Here is a 27,358-nt window from a genome sequence, read left to right as displayed (position 1 = left end):
GCCACTCCACCACAGAGTGGCTGCACGCTCACATCCAAGGCCTCAGAGCTGAGATGGAAAGGATCCTGGGGACCCAGAAAAGTATGCCCTGCCTGAAAGTCCTGCCTGGAGAGCCCAAGCACCTGCCCTAATAGAGCCTCAACAGCTGCCTGGTAAGGGAAATACTGGCCCCTCATGGTTCTTTGAGGGAGGAGAGGGAAGGTGATCCAAATATAAGCCCTACTGGGACTGAGGAAGGGAAAGGGGCCAGGTCTGGAATTTGCTGAGCCCTTACTCTGTCCCCAGTCCTATTATAGACTGATCCCCTTTTTAAATGGAGGAAACTGAGCCTCAGGGGGAAGTTACACCATCTCGAAAGAAGTGGCAGAGCCAAAATTAGAGCCCTTCCCATCTGACACTAGAGCTGCATTTGCCTCTATGCTGCCAGCCAGCCAGCCAAACCGGCAGACATGGGTCTCACACCGCACCACTTTACCCTCTCTGATTTTCTTGGGGAGGAACCATGCCACCAAGTCCTCTCCTCACCTCAGCCTAACTCAGGCTCCGCTCGAGCTTCCCCAGTGGGCTCTGTCTCTGCTGAAGTGACTGAGGACCAGGAAACTGCCCAAGGAGGAAGGGGGCTGGGGTGTAATGTTTGGGCTTCACAATATTTATGCAATGGTGATTCTAGAACAGGAGTGAAAACTGCACATATTGGAGTTACCTGTGTTTCTTACAGCCAGTCCAGGAGAAAAGTGCCACTAGCCTAGGTGATCCCAGGTGACCCTAATCTCCCCTGTCTGACCCTGTCTTTCCCGAGGTGGTGCTAGTTAACTCACACTCTGGGTTGGGACCATGGGATGTATTAGAAAGAACTTGAGCTTAGGGTTCTCTTGGTCAGAGTGGGATTACTCAGTTCCCTGTGGAAGACGTGGAAGAGAGAGGAAGATGAAAATTGTTTATGTGGTATTTTTTTACTCCCATTTGTCAGGTGGGAAAATAAGGCTCTAAAAGGTTTTATATGATTCAGATGTGGCTGAATCCAAAACCCAAGCAAGTACAGAAGATATTTTAGCCAGAGAACCCCTCAGGGAGCGTCCTGGAAGTTCTGGGAACTGCACTCGGCAGGTGCAGAGGGCCAGATGATCCCAGGCAGAACCGCAGAGTCGCTGCTGCCTCAATAACCTTTGGGACACTGCCCTCTTGTGGCCGAGTGCACCCCTCTGTTAAACGCCATTGCCAACATCTGTATCAAAGCTGGGCTGCCTGAGCTTCCACTCAGACAGGCTGATACATAAATTACCACTTAAAAATTGGCTCCTTGGCTATATGTTGAGATGGCACCAGCCCACAATTGCTACTTGGTACATACAGCACTCCATCCCAGAAATAGGTTTGGTGTAAGGAGCAGGACCAAGTGTAATTTAGTTTAGTTTGAGGAGCTAAAGGTGTCCTCCCAGAGGCAGTACAAAGAATAGGGTCCTGGGAAATGTAGATTCAAGTCATGTCCACTTAATAAGTGAGTGATCTCAACTGAATCCCCGCACAAATCTGAGATTCCACCTATGGACCAGATGCCCATGAAATTAAATGTCACCTAGCATCTAGCAGGCATGTAGAAGGCTTCTCACCTTTCTTTTCCTCTATAATAAAGTAAGTCATATTTGGCAGCCTAACAGAGCATGCAGGGCAGGAAGAGAATCACATTTTTTCTTAGCCTGGGCAAAGCTTCTCAGAACTTGAAGCTCCTTGGAGAATAATCAGTGCCCCATGGCCCAAACATTTTCTCTTCTTAAGCCACTAGGAATGCTCTATTCAATAAGACACTTGGAGCTAAAAACTAGATGGTTCTCCAACTTACTTGATGAAAGGCAGTTTTCTATAGAACGTAGAGGAATTGTGGAATATCGCTAAATGAGAAGTGAGCCCATTGAGGACTAGAAAGAAGTTGCAAATACCAAAAACTGGGGAAGAGGGTGAGTGTGAGTGGGTTACAGGGTGGTGTAGATGACATCCACTTCTTTGTCTTACATCTAGAGGGCCCCCAAACTCCTATGTCCAGCTGGCAAATGCAACACACCCCAAGAATCTAATGACTGTCTCCTAGCACTATCCCTTCCCCCCACCCCCAGTGGAGTGGATCACCTGATTTCTAAATATGCCCCTGTCTCTGCTTCTGGTATAGAGTGGGTATATGGCATAAGGCACCTCAGCTCACTACTTGCGTATCTCTCTGCCTCACAAGGCAGGGCCTCTGGAGGTGCCTCATGTGTCTGGTTCATGGGAGGAGTCTGTTCATCCCATGGAACCTGTGCAGAGTATGGGAGCCACTCCGTGGACCCTCTGGAACTTGATGCTGGGGACAAGGGACAGGACAGGGATTGGGGGAGGACTAAAGAAGAAAGTATGAATATGGTCACTGGCAGATTGTTGCTACTAGTTTTATATCTTGATATTTTTAAAATGAACATCAGGCTGGGCTAGTTAGGCCTCTCTAGCCCCTCTGAAATTATAAGCAACTTTTTAATTTATTTTTTATGGTACTGGGAATCAAATCCAGGGCCTTGTGCATGTTTGACAAGTGCTCTACCACTGGCTACATCCCTGCCATTAGCTAGTATTTTTGATGAGCAGGAAGAAAAGGGCTGAGGTGGAAAAAGAGAACAGAGTGCAGAATTATAAAAGCTTATGTATGTGCAACATGTTATTCATGATTTTGTAGTAGTAAGAACTTTGGAAATAATTTAGTGTTTATAATTAAGACACTGCATGTAGGCAAATATTAGCAAGTTTAAGTTATGAGATACCTGACAGCCATTGGAAAGAATGAAGCAGATCTATAAAAGCTGACTCAGAAGGGTGTTGCTAATTTTTGAGAAAAATCACATTCCATGTGCAGTGACCAAGGACTAGGGTCACCATGCTTGGATTCAATTTTGCCCTGCCCTTGTTAGATAACTTTGGAAATGTGTCCTGTCCTCTCAGAGCCTTTGCTTTATCCTTTGTAAAATGAGAATAGTAGTAACCACTTCAAAGAAGGGTGAAGATTTTAGAGGTATTTAGCACAGGTAAGTGTGCGTTAAGTATTCAATAAGTGTATGATATTTTAAGTGGAAAAGAATAAATAACAAAAAACGACGTACTATCACCCTAATTTTGCTTTTCAATTTTTTAATGTAAAAATATGTGTACATATAAATATATATGTGGATAAAATAATTGTTAACAATGGATCTCTTTGAAATATGAGATTACAGAGGAGAAATGGGGAGGGGACCTACATTTCCTTTGTTTCATTTTAGTCTTTTTAAGCAGACTTTATTTTTCTAAAGCAATTTTGAGTTCCCAGTAAAACTGAGCCCCCTGTCCCCCAAACAGACCATTGCTTCCACCATCAACATTCCACATCAGAATGTTGCATTTGTTCTATTCTAAGAACTTACACTGACATATCATTGGGATTTACACTTAAATTTATTCATTTCTGTCTTGTTTTCATTTCTACTTTGAGCAGGTATTGGTTTTATAAATAGCATGATATTACTTAATGATAAGCTGGATCTGACCAAAGCTCCAGAATGGCTAGATTCTAGAAAATGGCCTGGTTTCCTGAAGTTACCGGTGAGAAAGGGCTGGCCCAGTTAGAGTCTGTCTAGGAAGGGCATCTGAGCCTGAGAACTCCTGTTCTGCTGCCACAAGCATAATGGGCCAGAGGCTGGCCTGCCCGGCTGCCTCCTGCTCTCTCAAAGAGACATCTGACTGTAGTTCCCACATCTGAGGAGGCCAGGCCCTGGCCATGCCCATCCCCACGTACACATCGGTACAAACTAACCACATGGCTGCAGAGCTCCCAGGATCAGGTCAGGAAGATCATGAGAGCAATGAATGTCTTCAGGCCAACAAAAGCACAGTCCTGAAGCCAATACTGAAAGAAGAGAGTACCCGCAGGAGTAAGGAAGCCAGTACTGAAAGAAGAGAGTACCCACAGGAGTAAGGAAGCCAGTACTGAAAGAAGAGAGTACCCAAAAGAGTAAGGAAGCCTTCCCTGGGTTCAAAGTCACCTCTAGTATTCTAGTATAGTATCCTTTCCATGACCCCTGTTTCCTATTCCGAAGACAAGACTAACATGCCCACCACACGAAGGATCTATGAGGATAAAGTGAGAACACAACCTGTCTCCCAGGCCTCGACTCTGGGATCAATAAGAGAATGTTATGCTGGGCCCAGGTGAATGTAGTTGGGGTGTCAGAACAAGGTGCATATAAGAACAGTCTTGGGGTTCCCAAATATGCAGGCCAGGCTACATTTCCTGGTAACAGTGCACCATTCATTGCCCAATTAAAGTCTCAGCCTTTATCTGGGGTGGACTTAAATAAACCCATTTCTCCGTAATGATGTACTGTATTCCAGATGACAGGCAGGGAACAGGGATTGTACTAAAAAGTATGAAAAGAGGGTGTTCCCTGTGCATGTTGGGAAAATATTGCTTCTGGTGACCCCAGGAGACAGTGGTCAGGCTGGCAGTAGGTGAGCCCGTGGATTTTCTCCTGACACTGCCCCATCATCTCCCCAGGTTTTTCCTACATGAACCCCTCTTTGTGAACATCTTCTCAACATGAGCAACAGTCTCCACTTGACCTTCATGTGTCTGAGTCTCTTCACACAAAGGTGAGCTTCCCTACTTCAAAATAGGTCAAACTGCTTCCTTTGACCTTGGTCAAATTGCTTCATGGAATAGCCATGGGGTAGGAGGGGTGACAGCATTTCCTACTTCTAACCCAGTCTCTTCACTTCCCTAAGCCCTGAACGTGTATTCCATGTACAAAGCAAGCGTTCCCAAAATTGTTGTTAGTGGATGAATTTCTTGTGTTTTTTAAGAAGACACTTGCAGGTTTCCCAAATTTATTATGAAATTTTGATTTATAGCAAATGGATAATGCACGGAGATGCTAACTCACCAGCTGAAAATTAAGACTTTCCCCTAGGAAAGTCAGTGCTGGTACACAGGCACAACGCACATCCAAAGACAAGTTCAAGTTTATGTCTACACATGTTTATTCACCCATAAGTGTGACAAAAACAATTTTCTTTTCCAGAATGTGTATCCAGGGGAACAAGTTAAATCTCGAGGCCAGCAGAAATGACAAGCTTTCCCTGCCTGGCTTTGAGAACCTTACAGAAGGATATAACAAATTCCTCAGGCCCAATTTTGGTGGTAGGTTATCCTCTGTGACTAATACATCAATTCCAAAGTACAGGAGCAGAGACAAAATGCAGCAGAAGTTTCAGAGTCTTCGGGAGGTTCTGGTTGATTCTATTTTCCAATACAATCACTTTTAAGGGTTGGAAATGATAACTAGTGCCAATGATTTTTCATGCTACTTTGAAGAAAGCACTTTGCCTCTCCACTTGCAAGATAAAAACATATTCTTCCCCCTTGAGGAGGTTGCAAGAGCTGCTAACAATTCCTCACACAGTCTTCCTTCTGCCCTTCTGAAACCTGCTGCACACCACCAGCAGTACCCTACCTAGTCTTCCTGCCTCCAGTCTGCTGCCTACCAGCTAAGCCCCTCACTGCCACCCGGATAGCCCTTCTGGTCTTTGGCCTGCTCAGAACATTTGCATGTGCCCCAGCATCCTTGCCTAGGGTCCCAGTGTGCCAAGCACTTCCCAGCTCAGCCCCTGTTTGTCTGCCATTGTTCTCCTCTGCAGTTCCTCTCCCTGCACCTTCTTCTGATGGTCCACAATGTGCCTTGAATGGTCCCTGGCATTCTCAGCCTCCCTCCCCTTCATGCCCTTGTAGAAGCTTTGACTTGCTTTTTCAACTCAAGTTCCTGGGAAAATGGCCAATTTCCCTTCATGTCCCAGAACAAAGATGATCTCCTCTAAGACGTTTTCCCTGATTCCTCCAAGTCCCACCCCCTTTCTTCACACCTTATTTTGAACACACCTCCTAATCACTATACTCAATTTTATGATGGTCTCTGCTCTGGGTAGGAGCCCCTTGTGGGAATCTTGTTTCATTTACCTCACTCAACCCAGCAGAAGCTTCCTGCTTGACATAGCAAGGTGTCAACTAATACTTGTTCAAAGAGTGAGGCAAGGAGGGAGAGAATGAGACCAGCTATATAACTCTTCATAACAGAAAGTAATAGAAAGAACTTTGGAGTCGAATAAACCTGAGTTTGGCTCCAGGTTCAACTGTCTGGCAAGTGCCTTAGGCTTTCTGAGCCTGTTCCCCTTTCTGTAAAATAAGAACATCCCATCTCCCTCACAGGAAAGGCTGAATGGTGTGAAGTGCGTAGGCACAAGGCTCAGTGCCTGCCATGTCAACAGGGGGCCTTCTTCTTTAATCCCTTCCCCTTCCTGCTCCTCCCTGTAGATGGGAAAATTCTCCCATCAGATCTCGGATTAGTGTTAGCTCAGAGCTGCTGAAGGGCAGATGCTAGGAGTGGGTTATCTGTTTCAGATATTTATTGGGATATGCTATCAAGAGTGAGGGAGGAGAGCTCTCAGACCGGTTTAGGTCAGACCTGGAGGAAAGGAAAGGAAAGAAAGGAAGGCTGGGTGGAAGTGTCTTATACACCAGTGCAGCTCTACGAGAAAATGTTCTTGGAAAGGCCATCAGGGAAGCCTTGAGCCAAAGTTGCCCATCAGAGTACTCTCGTCTCTGTGCCTCTGGAAAGAGGATTGGCTTAGTGTCCCTGCTTGCTCAACTCATTGGTTGGCTGTAGCCCATGGGCAGCATGGCCTCAGAGCAAGGGTGCTGATAGATTCCAGAGTGGTTACCTTACCTGGAGATCTGAGAGCTGCATGGCAACAGAGTCGGGATTTGAGTTCTTAGGTCAAGGAATCCAGAGAACTTTCACATCCCCTGGGTTTCCCTGCCTCTGTTCAACACTAATGGCAAGCTGTGAATTCCTTGGTTAGGTTCACTCTACAATTGCTCTTGCCTCCCAAGCCTCAAAAAATTAAGTCAGGACACTGCCCTGTTCATTTGTTTGTTTGTTTGTTTTGCTCTTTGGCCAACAAGACACAGGGTCCTTGGACATGGAGGTCATGCTGAGAACAGGGAGCCTGGAATGGACCTAAGGGAATGTGAGGCCCAGTCCTATTCAGGGCAAAATGGGACATGAGGTCCTCAGTCAAAAGAAGAAGAGGCACACAAAATAGATGCTATATCTTCCCAAATCATGCCTTCATGGCAGGCTCTTGTCCGAGTCTTTTATATAGCTATAACAAGAATACTGGAGCCAGGGAAATTTATAATGCATTGGTTCACAGTTCTGGAAGCTGAGAACCCTAATGTCAAGATACCAGCACCTGGCAACAGCCCTCTTGCAGCACCATCAGATGGCAGCGAGGAAGAGAGCCAGAGAAAGCAAGAGGGGGTGAACTCATCCTTTCAAAATGGCACCAGTCCTGTCCATGGGGGTCCTACCTCTTAGCACTGTTATAATGGCAACTAAATTTCAACCCAAGTTTGGGAGAGAACAAACATTCAAACCATAGCAGCACAAGTAAAAAACTAGCACAGAGAGGTTTAGCAATCTGTTCAAGGTCCCAAGGCTGTTATGTAGCCAGCGTGGGATTCAAACACCCATCTTTGACACCATTTGTGTTGCTGGATTCTGCTGCTCAGAGGAGCAGAAAGCCCTTCAACACCTTGCAGAATCGACCTGCCCTTGAGGATCTCCTCCTTTCCCACCAAAGATTAACAGTCAAATATCTTGTATAGTTGTATTGGCTCTAAAACTCCATTCCAAAGTCCTACCTACATTCTATGACTCAATTTCCTTAGATTAATAATTAAATTGCTTTGTCTGATTCCTATCAATCAATTGTTTCCAAGCTTCTTTTGGTGGCCCACCTCTCCTCTTCCTAGTTAATACATTGCCACAGTCCCCTGAAGCACTGCTAGTTATTTATCACAAGTGCATGCTATTGCATCCATTAATAGAGCCAACAGAGTTGTTTCTTCTCCAGCATTGGCTAGGTTTATGAAAGAGAGGGAGAATGAGAGGGAAATGCCACTGACAACAGGATTCTGGAAGCCCTGTAGAGGTAACATTTCTGAGCACTTTCAGGAAGGTGCTTCAGATACAGTCCCTCTTGCTGCCACTCTGCAAAGATACTGTCACTCTCCTAGCCTTATTTAACCCTCTCCTTGACCCTACAATGTCTTTACTATCATTCCCACTTGCAGGTGAGAAAACTGCAGCTCTGGAAGCTTCGATAACTTTTCCCAGAGCACAGAGCTAGGGTGTGGCAGAGCTGAGGTCTAAACTCACATGGTTTGTTGTTCGCACTCTGCAGCCTCTCATCCACATCTCTGGCCCAAGCAGAAGCAAATGGTGCTGGCCTGGCCTTGCTTGGCATCTGAGAAGGGTGGACTTCACCTTTCCATCTCCAGAGCTAAGACTGGCTCTCTGGAGTTTGATCCATCTGCCAAGACTCTAGTATTGAGGCCCCTAGGGTTTGTGTACAGGAGAGGATTCTGGAATTCTAAATGGTTTAGGGTTCCTGGAGAGTAAAGGAGGAGGAGGAAAGAGTCAGGAGGTCCATGAGAACTCAGCCATGAGCAGTCTTGAATAGCCTCTAAGTAAATTTACTTATTCAAGAGAAGGGGGAAACCATCTTTCCACACTCAGATTACCATATCTCGGTCACATTCTGTGTGATTAGTCCCTTGCAACCATCACAGAAAATATCCGCCCTATAAGAAGTAGCAAACACATTACCACTACATTCTGGAAAATATGCACTAATTAATAATGGTGCAATCTCTCTTATGAATTATGACAACTATGTATTTGCGCATACTTTTTATACAAAAAGGAGACATACTTTAAGGGAGAAATTAGAAATTATCCTCTTACTTTCTATACTTTTAGATTGTTTAAAATTTCCTAATAAGCAAGTATTACTTCTGAAAATTTTCTCATTACTGGAGATTGAACCCAGGGCTTTCACAATGAGTTACATCCCTAGCCCTTTTTTATTTTTCATTTTAAAATAGGGTCTTACTGAGTCACTAATTTGCCTGGGCTACGCTCAAACCTGAAATCCTCCTGCTTCAGCCTCCCAGAATGTTGGGATTACAAGTGTGCACCACTGTGCCTGGCCTTACTTTTGTAATATTTAATAGATTTGTTTTCCCAATGCACTAATGTATGTGGTGGCTGTGTGGTCCTAAGGGGGAAGGAAGCAGAGGATTAAATGGGTGGATGGGAAGAGAAAGAGGTGTTTTTGTTTCTAGGTTAAGTCTTTCCGGTTTTTCTTCATTCTTAGGTGAACCGGTTCAGATAGCACTGACTCTGGACATTGCGAGTATTTCTAGTATTTCAGAGAGTAACATGGTATGTGTTGTCCTTTTGACCCTCCTTGTGTTTAATGGGGATATACATTCTAGCTACCTCAAAACAGAAAAGACTTACAGTCCTCCTCCTATTGATATAACAGAAGTTGGAGCCCTGTCTCCAAAATCAAGACAGTGGAAGACTCTTATAGAATAGGTTTTCTGGCCCGGGAATTTAGTTCAGTGGTTCTGCCACCTGCCTTGAAAGAGCAAGGTCCTGAGTTCAATGCCCAGTACCAAAAAAAAAGGCTGTTGGTAAAGAAGGCCCACTGTGCATTTCCAGTAAATCCTGGGCAAATGAGCACCTCACTCAGCATGGACCTCAGCAATTTGCTGTGGCCTTTGTGATTTCAGGCATTGAGCTTGCATGCCACATAGGTCAAGGCCCTAAAAATGGAGTTCCTTTTGGGAAGTGGGAATTATTATTGATAATAAATAAAGCAGTCTGTTACCTTCTTGCTATAGGCAACTACCCTAAGACATAACTTTACCTATGTCTACAATCACTCTTGTTTGTGTACTCCTAACCTAAGTAGAGATGGGGAGGGAAGTAAAATATGACCCTTTTCCTTCTATTTTTGGAGTCCCCCTCCTCATTCATTTCCGTTCCCTGCCTTCCCCTTAGGACTACACTGCCACCATATACCTCCGGCAGCGCTGGACAGACCAGCGGCTCGTGTTTGAGGGCAACAAGAGCTTCACTCTGGATGCACGCCTTGTGGAGTTCCTGTGGGTGCCAGACACTTACATCGTGGAGTCGAAGAAGTCCTTCCTCCATGAAGTCACGGTGGGAAATAGGCTCATCCGCCTCTTCTCCAATGGCACAGTCCTGTATGCACTCAGGTAAGCAAGTACCTGTGACTTTGGGGAAGTTTCAGGGGAAGCAGCTTGAAGAGAAAGCATAGACATATCTTGAGTAGTTCTGATCCACACTAAAGGTCTGAGGTCCATATGTCTCATGTTCCTGTCCACTTAGATCCTGTCCTCATAACAGAAGGGCCCTGTCTCCATCCAGTCTAGCTCCATAGCTTTGACTGTGCTAGGCCCTGTACTGGACTTTGAAGATACAGAGCTGAATAAGATGGGTCCTGTCCTCAAGGACATAGACATGTCATCCAAGGAAGTCCTGAATGCTAGGGCCCAAGTTGGAGAGGAGGTTAGCGCTTTACGGATGATGTTATAAGATACTTCCACAGGATTCTGTGTCTTAAAGAATAGAGAGAATTTATTAAGGAAAGAAGGAAAGGCACAGAGAGTGCATGCCAAGAACTTTTCTTTTATGGGGCTCAGTGGAATAGGAGTAACTCCAGAATGCATCTCTATTTATCTGAGTCATATTTGCACAAAATCAAGGTGCAGTGCTCCAAAACTTGTGCCACTTGTAGCCATGGACTTCCTTAAACTCATCGCCAAATCCCTGAGACCTAAAGTTCCTTCCATCTAATTATTTATGGAGCACACAGGTGGCTGGAACAAGAAAGGTACTCCCTATGTGTTACATGAGGCAACCTACAGTGGAGGACTCATCCTGTGCAAGGGATATGCAAGCAGTATGTACACTCATGCTCCCAAGGCCAGGAGCCAGGAACCAAATACTAATGGGACTGATCTTTAATCCCAAGTAAGAATCTGAAGTTATAAAGCAAAGACAAAGCAAATAATAAACAAAACTTCTGGATATGCCACAGCAGCACTGAATTTTGTAAAGACCAGTTCAGACCCCAATGCCTCTTTCAAGAAACCTCACTAGACCTCTCCTTTGACGCCCAACTCCAAGCAATATGAATGTCTCCCTTCCCCACGTCCCCATCCCCACAGGACATATGTGTATATGTGTGCGTGTACGTGTATGTCTGTCTGCATTACAGCACACAGCACAATCAGTCATAGGTAAGAGTTTTGAATAATAGGTAAAGGTCAACAGCTTGGCTCTAGAGTCAGATTTGGGTACAAATGTGTCCTTAGAAGTTCTGTCATGTTGGACAAGTTACTTGGCCCTCTGGGCCTCAATTTCTTCAGCAGCAAAATGAGAATAATAATATTTCCTACCTTATAGAGCTATTCAAAGGTTTATGCATGTGAAGTACTTAGCTTAGAAATAGGCTAACAGCAAACACTTGACAAAGAGTTGTTGTTATCCTACCTCCTTTGAGAGAGTGTGAGCTTCCTCAAAGTGGGCACTGTGGTATGATCACCTCTACCTCTTAAAACACCTGGCATAGTTCTTAATAAATAAGAGGGCCTAGTTCAAATTTGTGACTCAAAAAAAAAATGAAAGTAAAGGCCTATTGATTGAAATATCCACTGTGAGGAAATCACTGACAGTTAGTTGAATGTACCTAGGTGTTGAGCACCGTATTATTCAGCTTTACTGTTGCTGAGACAAAATACCTGCAACTTATATGAGGATTTATTTTGCCTCACACTTTCAGTGGGTCCAGTCCATGGCTAGGTGGCTCCAAGACAGAAATGGCATGGAAGAAGGGCATGGCAGAGGACAGCTGCTCATCTCATGGCACTCAGGAAGCAGAAAAAGAAAGAAGTAATTGGGCATAAGAATACACGCTTCCTGGTTATACCACCAGTGAGCTGCCCCCTCCAACCAGGCCCCACCTCTATCTTAGTTACTTTCTCATTGCTTGGACAAAATACCTGACACTCACAAGTTAAAGGAGGAGAGATTATTTTAGCTCACAGTTTGTAGATATTTCAGTGCAGTCAGCTGGCTTCAAGGCAAGGCAGCATGGCAGAGGAGACACAGTTCATGGCATGGCAGGCAGGAGGCAGTGAACCTTCTTTCTTCTTTTCCTTATTCCATCCAAGCTACAAGTCTATTAGTCGATGCCACCCACACCCCAGGTGGGTCTTTCCTTTTCAGTAAGTGCATCACTCACACCTAGAACTACACTAAACTAATCAGTGAGATAATCTAGTGTCACACACTCACAATCCAGTCACTCCCAAAAGCCCCACCTATAAGGCTTTGGAGGGAACAGCTAGATATAAGCCACAATAACCTTCCAACATGAGACTTCTGTGGGGGACATTTTAGATCTAAACTATAATATTCTACCCCTGGCCCCTCAAAGGCTCATTTCCATCTCATTATGAGAAATGCATTTAGTCCATCTCAAAGCATCACCAAAGTCTTAACAGTTCCAGCATTCCTGAATGGTCCACTCCAAAGTCTCCTCTGAGACTGAAGACAAACTCTTAGCTGTGAGCCCAAAAGAAAGTTAAATACTTCCAACATACAGTGGCACAGGGTAAATGTTTCCATTCTAAAATAGAGAAATAGAGGGATAGAAAAGAATGGGACCAAAGCAAGATGGAAACTTCACAGGGCAAACATTAAATCCTGTAGCTTCATATTCAGCACCTAGGGCAAGCTGTGGTGAGATGTGGAGTCCAAAAGGCTTGGGAAGCTCTGCTCCTATGACTTTGTAGCTGCAACCCACATGGCTTCTCTCTTGGACTGCCTCTGCCCACTGCCCAAAGCTTTCCTTGGCAGAAGTTTCCCATTCCTGACGTCTCTAACTTCCTGGGTTCCCCACTGCAACTTTTGGTTTTACTCTCACAGCTTCACACATTGCCCTCTCAGCAACACATCTTCTGGCCTGGCAGACCTTCTTATGATATCTGGATGGAAGCCTCCGTGATTCTGCAACTCTGGCATTCTGCATGCCTGAAAACCCAGCACCATGTGGATGATGCCAAGGTCTACTGCCAATCTGAGCAGTAGGGGGCCCCCCTTGGATCATGACTACAGTGGCTTCTGAGTGTCTGGATGAATGAGTATAGTGAAGTGAATCTCAGGGAACTGATTCCCTAGGTGCCCCTTCTCAACCAAGAGGCCTGAGTGAAAGGTTTATACTTTTGCACATTTGAGCCTGTGATAAAGAGTCTTTCTGATTCCTCAGGTGTCTTAATCCATCTTTCCTATTCTGATGCAAAGTATTTGGCTTCTTTTTAATGCTAATCTTTCCAGAAAAGGTTTTAAAATGCCAACTAGAGAAACCCTAGAATTCTGTAAACAAAGTTTGATGGGTGATTCTAGTCAGAGCTCATAGACTTGTCATAAAGATTGCATTGAAAAGCAATATACAAGATTATCTCAAACAAGCCAGTGAGTGAGTTTGTTCTATGATGTTGTTGGAAATCTTGCCTCTGAGTTGCCAGGTTTCCAATTTCCTCCACTCTGGACCCAGCTTTAACTGAGCCTCAGTGGTTTGTTGAGTGTAGAAAAACTCAAAAATGCTTTGAATCTGGGCTCTAAGCCATTATTTCTTGTAAGGGTCCAAGTGAAAGTTCTTTTGGAGTGGTCCTTGGAAGGGGATATATACTTTCGATAGTGTTCTTGTAATACCCTTTCTGAGCCCATTTTTTTCTTTTCTTAGAATCACAACAACAGTTGCATGTAACATGGATCTGTCTAAATACCCCATGGACACACAGACATGCAAGTTGCAGCTGGAGAGCTGTGAGTATATGTCCTACAGGTCCCTAGAGGTGATTTCCTGAGTAACTTGGATCTATGTATTCACAGATTGTTCTATGCCTAGTGATCCTTCTTTTTTAATTTACGATGGGTTCAGCCCTTCTGACTGTACTTCCACACAAATTTAGATTTTCCTTGAAAAAAAAATCCTCTAAGATTAGACCTTTGGGGGAGGCCCATTGTACATTAGTATCAGATATACCCATCTGCGAGCAGACAAGACAACCAAAGGAAATGATTAAAGGTAGTTAATGATCCACTCCATGGGTCAGCAAACCATACCCATGTGCCAAATCCAGCCCATCACCTGTTTCTGTAAATGAAGTTTTATTAGAGCACAGTCATGCCACTGATTTACATACTGTCAATGACTGCTGCAACACTATAATAGCAGACTTGAGTGACAGAGACTATATGGTCCACAAAGCCTAAAATATTAACATTCTTCTTTGCTGAAGAGGTTTTAATAAGCTAATTCCAGGTGAATTTCCAAGAAGGAATGATAGCATTTCCCAAACATATGTAACCATGGACTCTTGTTTCATGAGTATTGCTATTTTATAGAAAACATCTTGATGAAAATGGATCTAGACTAGCACCTGATACTTAAACTTGTAATGTTTTATTTATGCCATCTATCTGGCTACTCATCCTCAAAGGGTCTGTGATTCCAGGTGAGTTATTCATGAATCGATGAAGATGTATGGATATTCACCCACCCACTCTTGCTCTACCAAAATCAAATAAATGCAGCTCCCTACAGAAGCTGATGAAAAGGTCATGGACCTTTCATCAATGCCCTTTCCATTTGTCAGCAAATGCACCCAGAGCTACTCTTTGAGTTCCAGAAAGCTTCAAAAGCACTGTGGTTGCAGGGAAAACCTGACTATCTACTACAGAGGAAGTAGGGAAGCTAGTAGGGAAAAACTTCTAATATAATAAAATTTATTATAACTTCAATCTGCTGTGGCTCTGGTCTTCTTGACCAAATGATTTTTCCATTATTAACAACAACAATGACAATGATGACAACAACAACACGTGTTCTTTTCCTGTAAATACTATGGCATCCTTATTGCTTACTACAAGATGTGATAGAAAATTACAATGAATATTTAAATTTTTAAAAAATCATTTCAGCAAAAGACATACTGCCATTAATTGCCCTCAAAAGACTCACTTTTAACACACTTCTCCCATCATCCTTGCTACTTTCTGAAGCAGTTCTGGAAGCCTTCTTTTGTGAATGTTTTTACAAGGTATGATTAAAAAGTAGGGTAAATATTGCTGCTGAGTGCCATCCAACAGAAAGGCAGGCTCATAAAAACAGTACAGCGTGTCTTCATCCACCTTATTCTCCGTATCTGGTACCATGTGACTTCTAGTTCTTCCCTAAAGTCAAAATGACCATGAAAAGTAAACCTTTTGAATCAATTTAGGGTATCAAGGTAGCCACCACAGCACAATTAAAGATATTCACTAAAAAGAACTTCCAGAACTGCTTCTGAAAGTGGCAAGACTTATTGAATAAATGTGTTTGAGGTGAGAAAGACTATTTTGATGGGGATTAATGGCAATATGTCTTTTACTGTAATAAAATTTTTAATGTAAACACTCACCATATTTTTAGATCATATACTCCATGCTAGCCAACTCCACTGGAAATTTCAAACAATCCTGAGATAATGTTATAGTTATAAAAATTGATGCTCATGTAACTTACTTAGCACTTTCCCAAAGGGACCCAGTAAGTAAATAGCAACACTGAGGCTGGAATCCACATAAAGTATTATAAAGTTTGAAGATCCCCGAACTCAGATAGCCCTTCCACTGGACTGGAGAGTCACACAAAGATTTTTGTTTCAGTTGCTTATTTGTGTTCTGAGCTATATATTTTTTTCTGAGTACACTATAAAGAGATTTTAAAGAGTAATATGGGGATAATGAAAAGCTTTTAATAATCCTTTTCAGTTTCTCTAGTGCTCATTTGTTACCATAATTTTTCACCAAATTGAGTAACCACATGATGCTTGTTTTGAATTCTCTAAATCCTGCCAAAATGTTAAACTGAATCACAATGTGACTTTTACACAGTAGTCTCAAACATATTCTCATGCCAGCTCCTTTCCATTACTTAGGATCAAGGCCAATGTTTTTCCTTCCCTTTGTATCCTAAGGAAAATATTTTGACTCATTCCTTAGCCTTTAGAGGCTAGTTCTACATATTTTCCCACTAGAGTCTCCAGCAAGTCTGAGTGGGTAGTTGAGTACCATCTGTCTGCCCCCTCTACCTGCATTCAATTTACCCATTTAACAACTAGGTGACTGCAGCACAAAGGTAAAGATGATGTGTCAGTCATCAAGAAGTCTAACCCCCTGTAGAGGGTACAGGACTTAAATAATTATGAAAGAATAAATAGTATCTTTAAAAAGTAATGGCACTGTAGAAGCTTAGGAGAGTCAGAGGTTTCCTAAAGGAAGCATCACTTGAAATCAGACATGAGAGATCAGTTCAAGTTGGCTAAGGGGACAAGAAGTAGGACATAATTGACTAAGACATAGGAGCAAGAAGAAACATAGTAGAGATTATAAAAGGCAAATAGAGGCTGAGAGTGTAGCTCAGTGGTAGAGCACTTGTCTAGCAAGTGCAAGGCCTTGGATTCAGTCTGTAGCACTACAAAAGAAACATTGGGGAGGTGGTGTAAAAAGTAATCATTGACATCACACAACTGCTTCTAACCCTTAAAGAAATTACTTGATACACATAGTTTAGTACACCAATGCCGGTATATGGACATTTTATGATGTGGAATTAAGATTTACTCTAAATTGATGTGTGTCAATTGATCCTCTACCATTGTTAAATAATCTCCATTGTTCCTTACTAAGCTGCCCTTATAGTCCATTATATCAGGCACCTGTGATAAGAAAATACCATAGATATAAATTATTAAGGCATCAAAGCATGGTTTGTTGAGGTGAGACCATAGTCAAACTCTGGAGACAGTGGCACTCTGTACATAAGGACACAAGTAAGCAACATTAGAAAAGCATGATATTATTAGACAGAAACCATTTTTCACAAGTAGGCATTTAATTAAAGACAGAAAGATTAATTATCCATTGATTAAATGCACGCAGAACCTTCTTGAAGCTATGCAGCTGTTTGGTGGCAGAATGAAAGTTGAGATTATCAAAAAGAGAACTCATTTGAATCCCACATGAAAAAAGTAATTGCCCTCCATGTGTTGTGGCTGGGCCTAACTCAAATCCCAGGAGCAAGATTCTCCTGGAAACTTCAGCACTTTGCTTGCACAAATACCATCCCAAATGAGCAGAAGAATCTTTCACTGAAAGTTTATTAGCAGATATCTGGGTACAGAAACTGTACTAAGGGTTTTTCTACATGCCATCTCTAAAAAAGAACTGATTCCTTCCCACAATTTCCTATATTCATTCAGGGACAGAGGTTAAATAATGTAACAATTGTGAATCTTTACTAGTTGTAAAACCAAAGTGTCCAAATAGGAACATGTATTCTTCATTTTTGTAGAGATTCTTCATTTATTTGGGATCCTAGCCCGATTTAGACTGCTGGCTTTGTACATTCTTTCATGGTTCCAAAGGAAAGGAAAGCTCACAGGCAATTTTTATCGAAAACTCTCTAATAGCTCCTACTTTATGGAGGGGGAAGATAACCCCTACTAGACTTTTGCTACCGCAGACTGAGGCTGATACTTTAAAAAATATTAGTCCCAATATGACACATATTTCTCAATAGCCACTGAAAATGGAAGAAGTATATTTTTGTATTTAATATCACATGTACTGTTCCCGACCCCTAGCTGTGTGACTGAGGATAACTAATCTCTCTGAAGCTCAGTTTTCTTATCAGTGAAGTGGGAAACATAACAGAATCTGTCTCAGTGAGTTGTATTTTGAAACAAGTTATTGAGGTATGATTTATATATCACAAAATCCATTGTAAGTATACAATTCCTTACAATCCATTGTAAGTATACAGTTGGAAGAGTTTTAGTAAACATACTGAGTTGTGCAATCATTACCATGCTGCTTTGTTATACACTCTCATCACCCCAAAGAAACCCTTCATGCCTATTTGCAAGCACCCCCCTTTCCCACCACCAGCTCCCAGGCACCACTAATCTACTTTTTGTCTGTATTTGTCATTTCTGGATATTTCATGTAAATGGAATCAATACAAGATGTGGCCTTTTGCATCTAGCTTTTTCCACTTAGCAAAACATTTTTGAAGTTCATACATGGTGCAACCTGTTATCAGTACTTCATTCCTTTTTATTGCAAAGTAGTATTCCTTTACATGTGCTTCTGGGTGTGCATGTGTGTGTGTTCATCAGTTAATGAACAATTGGTCTAGTGGTACTTTTTGGCTATTATGGATAATGCTACTATGAACATATAATATGTACAAGTGTTTGTATGATAAGGCTTTATTTCTTTTGGACAGAATCTTGAGTGTGAAATTCTGGGTCAAATGGTAAATTTATGTTTAAGTTTGTAAGAAGCTGCCACACTGTTTTCCAAAGTGATTGTGATGTTTTACATTCCCACCAGTGAAGTTCTATCGTCTCCCTATCCTCACCATTAGTTATTGTCTGCCTTATTTATTACAGCTATTCTGGGGAGGGTGAAGTGATATCTTGTTGTGGTTTTGCTTTGCCTTTTCCTAATGACTAATGATGTTGAACATCTTTTTGTGTGCTAATTAACCACTCACATATCTTTTCAAAGAGATAGTTGAGGATTTAGTGAGACAATAATGTTGTAATGCACTTAGGAAGCAATTTCTTACTAAATGATAGATATTAAAATTGTTATCATCATCATCCATAGGCTTTGAGATTAAACTTTCCTGAGGTACCATGCTAGCTTTGTTTCTTACTTGCCTTGTCATCCTGAGAAAGCTATGCAATCCCTCTGAATCTGAGCATTTTCATCTATGAAATGGAGAAAATATTATAGTTCTTCAATTCTAAGCACAGTATTTATTGAAAAATCACATTTTAGGAAAAAGCGCAAGTTCCATTTTATATAGAAAGTGTAAGATCCATCTCAGTTTCAGAAAAAAGATTTAGTATCCATCTTAGACTTGGAGAAATACAGAAATGTCTACCTTTCAAATTTGCAAGACGTAACATGTAAAGCACAGCATAAAGTTTTCAGAAAAGGTTACTGTTATTACTATTATCAACTATATTAGTAAAATTACTTAGAGATTTATCAAATGTGTATTTTGACAGATGTCAGTAAAGTGACCACAGGATTTTTGTTTTAGTTTTTTATTTACACTAATGTGAGCATATCAGTTCTAAACTCCCTGGAAACTCCATCAAAGCTTACACTGCCCTGAGTATCTGGCATAGGCCTCTGTGTGTTCATGGATATGTGTTCAATAAATATCACTTAGATAATGAAGGAAGCCACCTCTAAGCCACTTCTAAGGCTTATCATCCACCAGGTTTAGACAGTGTTTAGTATACGACTAGTTCTCAAATGATGGCAAATGGCCAGGCAGGCAACTTCACTGTGTGTAGACATTGCAGTTGCACTTGAGAATTCATGCCAAGTTTTGCATGGAATCATCTTTGTGCCTAGTATTATCAGGATCGAGCTCATACTACGTTCATATTGTAGCCTTTTTTCTGATCAATTCAATCTGTAACTTCCTTGCACTGAGCAAGGCACTGTTGTGTTTTTCAGGGGGGTATGATGGAAATGATGTGGAGTTCATCTGGCTGCGAGGGAATGACTCTGTGCGTGGGCTAGAAAATCTGCGACTTGCTCAGTATACTATACAACGCTACTTCACCTTAGTCACCAGGTCACAGCAAGAGACAGGTAACCTGTGTGACAAACTGTACAAAATAAAAGTAACTAAACCAGGGTGGAGCATCATATTCTGAGTCAGAAATATCTCTTCACTTTACCCGTCTGAAGTCCAACAGCTCCTCACTGGTGGGGAGTGGAGAATAGGGTCTGGGCTGTGTCCTGCCACTCTACACCAAAGAGCAGACCTCGAGGACAGCTCTGAAACCTGGCACTGTTTACCTCCAGATAGTTGCTAATGACTGTTCAAATTCTGCACCTCCTCTTGCACAAAATTTACTTATGTTTCTAACTAACACACTAGCTCTCTGTCACTGTGGAATCAACGTAAGAACAGAGCTCACAGATGAGGAAGACAGCAGCAATGCCCAACAGGAGCACAAACACCTAATTATTGTAAGCTTGGCGGGAAGAATGACATGTTCACATTATTTATCAGAGTTGGATCTTTTAGTCTTTGGTGGGTTTAGATAGACATTTTCTAAACAGTATGGTTTCAAAGCTAAGCAATTGGCATTTTCTTCCCATTTCTCATGATAATATTAGAAGAATGCTTATTCTCACCAATATTTTTACCCTGAAAAATTATCATGTAATTTAGTTGATCCTAGATGACATTAAAGGTCATATGTATACCAAGATCATGACATAAGAATTATAAACTGAAGGCTATACATTGAGAAAAGATTGGAAGGAAATCTGTTTGTTTCTCCTTTTGTTATTTTCCCAAACTTAAGCAGTTAGTGTGTATTACTTTTATAATAGATGGATAAATGAATATACTTTATTTTTTAAAAAAACAAGTTTGTAAATTGGGTTTATGTTGTCATCATTTATCAAACCTGAATTCTCAATTTGGGTTTATGCAGAAAAAATGGCTTCAGACTTCCAAATTACTCAATTTCAGGTAGCACATCTCTACTTTAGGTACAAAAGAGAGTTATTATTTAATCAAATATTAGTTCTAAGTGTTTTATACAAAATTGACTTTTTTGGGGTTTTTGTTTTTGTGGTGGTTGTGGGTTTTGTTTTGTTTTTTAGGTTTTTTTAGACAGGGTCTCACTATGTAGTTCAGGCTGGTCTTGAATTCACTGAGTAGGCCAGGCTGATGTTGAATTTATAGGGATCCTCCTGCTTCAGCCTCCTGAGTTCTGAGATTACAAGCATAAACCACCACACCCAGCTTAAAATTGACTTTCAAAATCAAAGGAATAAAGCGGAAAGTATAGACTAGTAGAACATCTCTGGACCAAAGAGCAAAAGATACGGTTTTTAATCTTGCCTCTAACATCAACTATAGGCTCTTATTCAAGTCATTAAAACTTTGTATCTCCATTTCTTCACCAATAAAGTAAAATAATAAGTGATCTCTGAGTCCCATCAAGCCCTGAAATTACATATTTTTATTTTACATTTCTCCAGAAATGTTTCTCTCTGTAGATATTTAATGTTATCATTGCTCCATCTACTCTCCTCTGAGTCAGGTTTCTGTTCTCCTTCACCATTGCACCCAGCCTGACAGGGGCCATTACTACTCTGTCTGCTATCAGCTCACATCCCCCTCACAGAAGCAGTGTGGGAGCAGAGCTTGGTACTTGAATCCATGGCACGTATTTTGTGCTACAGTAGCCTATATGTCACACAGAGTTGTATTAACAATAGGTCTCTATTGCTTATATTATCCACATCTAGGATATATGGGTAAGTTTCCTAAGGATGGCCCTGAAGTACCATAAAATCCAATATAGTTCTGAGATCATCAAAAATTAAATTATATTTAATATGTCTGTTAGGTCCATTCCATACTAATCTTGAAAAATGAAGAGTCTCGGGTAATCTTCATTAAATAGATATTTATTAAATAATTATTTTGTGAATGCAGAATTGTAAGACACAGGGCTTGCCCCCATGGGTGGAGTGCACTGTCTAGTAGGCAGATGTCAAGGAAATCTATGGATTACAAGGCTGTGGGAATCTTATGATAAAGAAAAGCATAAGAAGAAAAACATAGGTGAAGGTCAGCACCCTGTAAATCCCATTCCATACAACAGCAAGGTCATTTGTGAAAACAAAATGACAGTTCCTAGTTAACTAAATTTTGAAGGAATAACAGAGGGTTTAATATGAATATAGTACAGTTAAACATCTCATAAGGAAACTATTTCACTGCATGAACAGACATGACTTCATATTTCTTGTGTACCCTATCAGGAAATTATACACGATTGATCCTGCAATTTGAGCTTCAGAGGAATGTCCTGTATTTCATTTTGGAAACCTATGTTCCTTCCACTTTCCTGGTGGTGTTATCCTGGATTTCATTTTGGATCTCCCTTGATTCAGTTCCTGCAAGAACCTGTATTGGTAAGCAGCTCAAATACTCAATTTCTAAGATCTGGGCTAGCAGGTAGTTATTTTTTCTTTTCTTTATACCATTGTTTTCATTGATACCACCAAAAGAGTTCCAAGAGTTAGTTTATTAAGAAATTCTTTTACAGAGAGAGAAAGAGAGACTACTTGAGTAATGCATTTTAAACCTTGTTTTACCATGGCACACAAAGGAGAATTTTGACTGGATGATCCATTGTCTGTTGTTTCTTCTATTGACCACTCCTCTCTAAGGAGAAGATAGAAAGTGAAACATTTAGAAAATTACATCACTCATATCTATACAAAATGGACAAATCAATCTTGTTCCAGAAGGACACTGATTTTTCGAAATGAGTGATTCTTCCATTTCTGAGTCCTGTCCTCACCTTGTCAACTTCTGAATGAAGACCCTTTGCTACGTAATAGAGAAGGCTTAACTGGCCACCAATATGGAAATGTTTCCTGCCTGTCTCCCCAGGAGTGACCACTGTCTTATCAATGACTACACTGATGATTGGGTCCCGCACATCTCTTCCCAACACCAACTGCTTCATAAAAGCCATTGATGTGTACCTGGGGATCTGCTTTAGCTTCGTGTTTGGGGCCTTACTCGAATATGCAGTTGCTCACTACAGCTCCTTACAGCAGATGGCAGCCAAAGATAGGGTAAGAATTTTGAGGACCCTGTCTGTCATCCATCACTTGTGCTAGGTGCTGAATGTGGTTGCTCTCCCCCAGTGATTCACTTTGTTCCAGTGAGTCTCATCTTGGTTCATATGAGCACATCTGGAAGCCATGGTACCCCTTGAAAAAGACCATTCTTTTCACCAAATACAATGAAAATTAATACATTTAATTTTCTGGCAGAAAATAACTGTTATCTACATAAAATTATAACCACAAGAAGTATCCATGAAAAATCCAATATCAAATCAAACATGATCAGCTGTTTACAAGATTCAGATTAATATGTAATTCTTATTTAATTATTTTGTTACATTCTTATATTCTTTATTATACAAGTAGTGATTTACCAAAAACTATGAAGAAAGTTAAATTGTGTGAAGTTTCTTGAATAGCACATTTCTTTGCTTGTTGGGAGAGACTGTCATTATTTAAGGGTGAAGTACCATGGTCCAGCTCTGTGAACAAAATAATGGTTATTATTTATTGAGCATTTACATGAACCAGATACAGTAACAAGCCTTTTGCAAATATTATATCCATTTTAAATGCTCATAACAACCCAATGAGGTTGTTATTTACATTTTCACAGTTGTAGAATTTGAGGAACAAGAAGGGTAAGTAACACCCTAGAGATACATATATTAAAAGATATACCTGGGATTCCAACCTAAAACTTCTTGACTCCAAACTGACACTTCATTCCCTCTTATAGGGACCAATGGGCCATCCTCTTAACTATTACTCTTTATAGGCCTATGGAACCCTTGGGTTATTTGGAAGCCAAATTTGATAGATATCAGCATGCTAAATAAAGCTCAAACTAGCAAGCAAGAAAATTATAAGGACCCAATGCAGAATAGGTTCCCAGTTTTAGCAATGTGCTAGGACCATACTGGGTCTGATAGCAAGGAAATGAGGAATCAGAATAGCCCAAAGAGCGAGTTGCTTTTTCCCTTGTGTTTGGTGACTGTGAACATTTCACAGTCTTATTACCCAAGCATCAAAGGCATATGAACATGTGTACCAGCTGAAGAAGAATATAGATTTTATTTATTTACTGACTATAAGCTCTTTTAGGGAGAAGAAGGAAGTTTAATTACACCCCAAATCCATATTTGCTAGGTTGGCAAAAGGGAATTTGGAGAACTACTAAGATTCTCTACTGAAGATTCTAAGAAGCTCTTATCTTGATGCCTGTAGAAAAGTTGGTGGACTGTGGAGTATTTGCTGTATCCTAAATACCTACCCATATCTCTTTTAGTTCACAAAACAACAGAATGAAATGGGTACAGCTATTATCTTCATTTTACTACTAAGAAATCTGCCACTCAGAGAAGTGAGGTCATTCATCCAACACCCTATTCTTAGCAAATAGCCTGGCCAAAAATCCAAACCACATTCTTTCCAACTTTTTTACACTTTCCACATTCTGTGTCACCTGCTCCACGCTGAAGAATGGCAACTCCTTAGAATTCCAGGGGACATTCCTATGCCTATTTGTGAGGTAAAGACCTCAAGATACAGCTGATTTCTATTATCTCTCATAATCCATTACTCCCCTCTCTCTGGAACAGAATAGAGCTTCACCAAATACCTACTAGATGATTTATATAATTTATACCACTTACTCTTCCATCAGTCTCATGAGGTAGGTATTATATCATCACCATTTTGCAGGCAAGGAAATCAAATCTTAAAAGGATTAAGGTGACAATTTTCACAAAAGTGTGACCAGGTGGGATTAAAGCCAACTTCATAACCTGAGCATTTGTTATTTAGCACACTGTTATGCATGTCTAGGGAAGGCGGTGGTTATTCTCCCCACCATACATGCTGGTGCCTTACAGATTGATGCCTACAAACAAGATAACAAGACTCTAAATCTGGCTTACTGGGCTGTTCTTGAGATTCTCAATACCACCCTTTTTAAACCTAATTATTCAATACTTAGCCCCTAAACTTTTCATTAACTCATTGCATACTTACTTATTTTGCTAAGTCAAGTCTTCCAAGCTAACTGTATTATCTATGGACTAGGGGAAAGTGAAAGAAGCAGAAGAAGTCAATATTGCAAACATCATCAATAGCTCCATCTCCAGCTTTAAACGGAAGATTAGCTTTGCCACCATTGAAATTTCAGGTGATAACGTTGACTATAGTGACCTGACAATGAAAACCAGTGACAAGTTCAAGTTTGTCTTCAGAGAAAAGATGGGCAGGATTGTTGACTACTTCACAATTCAAAATCCCAGCAATGTTGATCGATATTCCAAACTCCTGTTTCCTTTGATTTTTATGTTAGCCAATGTATTTTACTGGTCATACTACATGTATTTTTGAAATGATGTTGGACTTTTGCATGCCATAGATCTTCAGCACAGCAAGGTAATGACGTAAATTGTATTTTAGGTAAAATGTACAGTACAACCCAATGATGCTACAAGTGGCTAAAATAATATCTAAGCATTTTTCCACAAAGAATGAACTCACAACCATTAGAGATCTAAGTTGTGTAGAAGTCCTAGCATTACAGGGTTTTGTAATAGAAGCATGAGCCCATTCTTCTTTCACCTTTATGAAGGACATCCTCATCGATCCCAGGGTTACAAACCTACTCAGGGTGACTGCTCAGTGACTCCCTGGTTTGCATTTACCTCACATAAAACATGAGAAGGAGAACACTATATCTACTGAGTACTCCTCAAGTGTCAGGGGTTATTTCTAAATCATACACGAGCCACTCAAAGTAGTCATACAAACTATTTACTGAAACTCTTCAGTGCTTATAAAATTCATTATTGCCTATTTAAGCAACATTTTCTAGTTTTTGTTTTTGATTAAAATGGGATGTGTGTGTCAGTTCACTGGCACTCAGCTCAATACCATGATGCGTTTTTAATAAGGAGGATTATTTAATACCACAGCAGAATTATCCTCAAGTTCCAATCAGTCCTATCATTGAAAAATCAAACGTAAATGAATAAAAAGTTAGGGGATCAATAATCACTCTAAAACATAAATCCCTTGTTTTTAATATATAATAGATTCCCAAGACTGAAAGGACTCTTGGGCTTTATTTCTTCTGCCATTATGTGCACATCAGTAGTAAGCAGTGCAAAATCCTTTTTCCCACATCAGGAATGGAAATGGAAGAAATTTTTTCACTTTTTCTCGGAGTTTTAATATGGACTATTGCCACGAAGACTTGCCGGATCACATTCATTTTCTAACTACCTTTACTCACATACTGGTGAGGTACTGAAAGTACCAGGTGGACACAGTCAGAGAGTCCTCTGTTATTCTGTCATTTCTGATGCTCTAACATTGAGAAACATTTTGCCGTCAGCAAATTCCCTGCATCCTTCCAAGAGGAGCTTTAATCCTGTACCCTAATGACCAGGAATGATGCTTATGAGAAAATGAGCTGCAGTTCCCAGGTAAAAGTGGCTTAACTCAAGTAGATCTGGCCTTGCTCAGATGCTCAATCCTTCTAACTGGACTACTTTGAGCAGCTCATCTTGCATGAGGAGGAGCATACTGACCCTAAGTCCTAATGCTCTGAATAACAGTGTTGCAGAACCTATGCACAGATGCCCCTGAGCTGCCTTCTCTAAGTCCAGCAGTCTCACTCTAATACAAGTAAGTCTGTCCCTCTGCTTCATAGCCAACTTCAGCCAAAAGCACCATATGAGTGTGCCAGGGAAAGGCTTACATTTCAGCCTCAATTATTTTAAAGAATCTCACTGGCTTCAATTCTTTCTTTCCTTTTCTAATAAATGCTCAGGTTTACCCTTCCTTTCAGAAGTAAGCCACAGCTTTGAAAGGTCATTTCTTTTCCTCGATTTCCTGTATCCATAGGCTTTCATTCTCTCGCCATTATATTTATCACAATTCAGTTTCTATGGGTTTGATCACTTGACCTTTTAACACATGTTTCTAATGGGAAGTGGGATTAAAAGAGGTAGAATGTGGTTGAATGGTTCAATTATACTTGTGATTTTTTTAAAAGTTTTAAAAATATATGTTACGAAGCCTTGTTTAAGCTATTATATAAAGATAACTATAAAGATATAAGACTGTGAAATAAATGCACCATATTAGCTACCTATTATATCAAGTGATCATCTATGTAACATTTGTAATAATGTCCCATTTGGAAAAGTACACATTTTGTTCAAACTTCTCCATCCTCATGTTCCCTTCACCCCAGAAAGCGCACATATGCGCACGCGCGCGCGCACACACACACACACACACACACACACACACACACACAAACATTCTTTCTCTTATTTCCTACACAGGAAACAGTAAATGCAAAAGACACAGGTGATGTCTCTCTTTGATATCTCTGCACTTTTGATATCTTGCAGTTAAACAACTGGGCCAGGTAATGTCAAAAAAAAAAAAAAGATTCTCTTCTAAACCTTCTGTATTATTATGGAATTCTTTTTTCCTTTTTGTGAATGGTAGTGTTATAGTTTGAGAATATGCTTTTAAAAGAAAACAATCCTTAAACATTTTTATCTCTCTGCCCTTTATGCAGGCTACTACAATATTACAGTTCTCAGTAAAAACTCCTAAATAGTCTAGATTTG

The 27,358-nt window shown here is 40.8% G+C and overlaps 1 protein-coding gene across 1 annotated transcript; it reads left to right on the top strand.

Annotated features, from left to right (window-relative positions):
- On the top strand, positions 1-26,869 carry Gabrp (gamma-aminobutyric acid type A receptor subunit pi). Its single transcript, XM_004836389.3, has 10 exons — positions 1-152; positions 4,553-4,647; positions 5,076-5,194; positions 9,271-9,338; positions 9,963-10,180; positions 13,735-13,817; positions 19,578-19,715; positions 21,915-22,067; positions 22,552-22,739; positions 24,798-26,869. The coding sequence occupies exons 2-10, from the start codon at positions 4,595-4,597 to the stop codon at positions 25,098-25,100; spliced, it is 1,323 nt and encodes a 440-aa protein (XP_004836446.2). The 5' UTR covers positions 1-152; positions 4,553-4,594; the 3' UTR covers positions 25,101-26,869.
- Positions 26,870-27,358: the final 489 nt, after the last annotated feature.

The sequence above is a fragment of the Heterocephalus glaber genome, unplaced genomic scaffold (genome assembly GCF_053883595.1).
Source record: "Heterocephalus glaber isolate CG9 unplaced genomic scaffold, H.glaber_assembly_v1.0 deba00001606, whole genome shotgun sequence".
Lineage (NCBI taxonomy): Eukaryota > Metazoa > Chordata > Mammalia > Rodentia > Bathyergidae > Heterocephalus > Heterocephalus glaber.
Note: the sequence above shows the minus strand (reverse complement) of the source record. Positions and strands in the feature narration are given on the sequence as shown.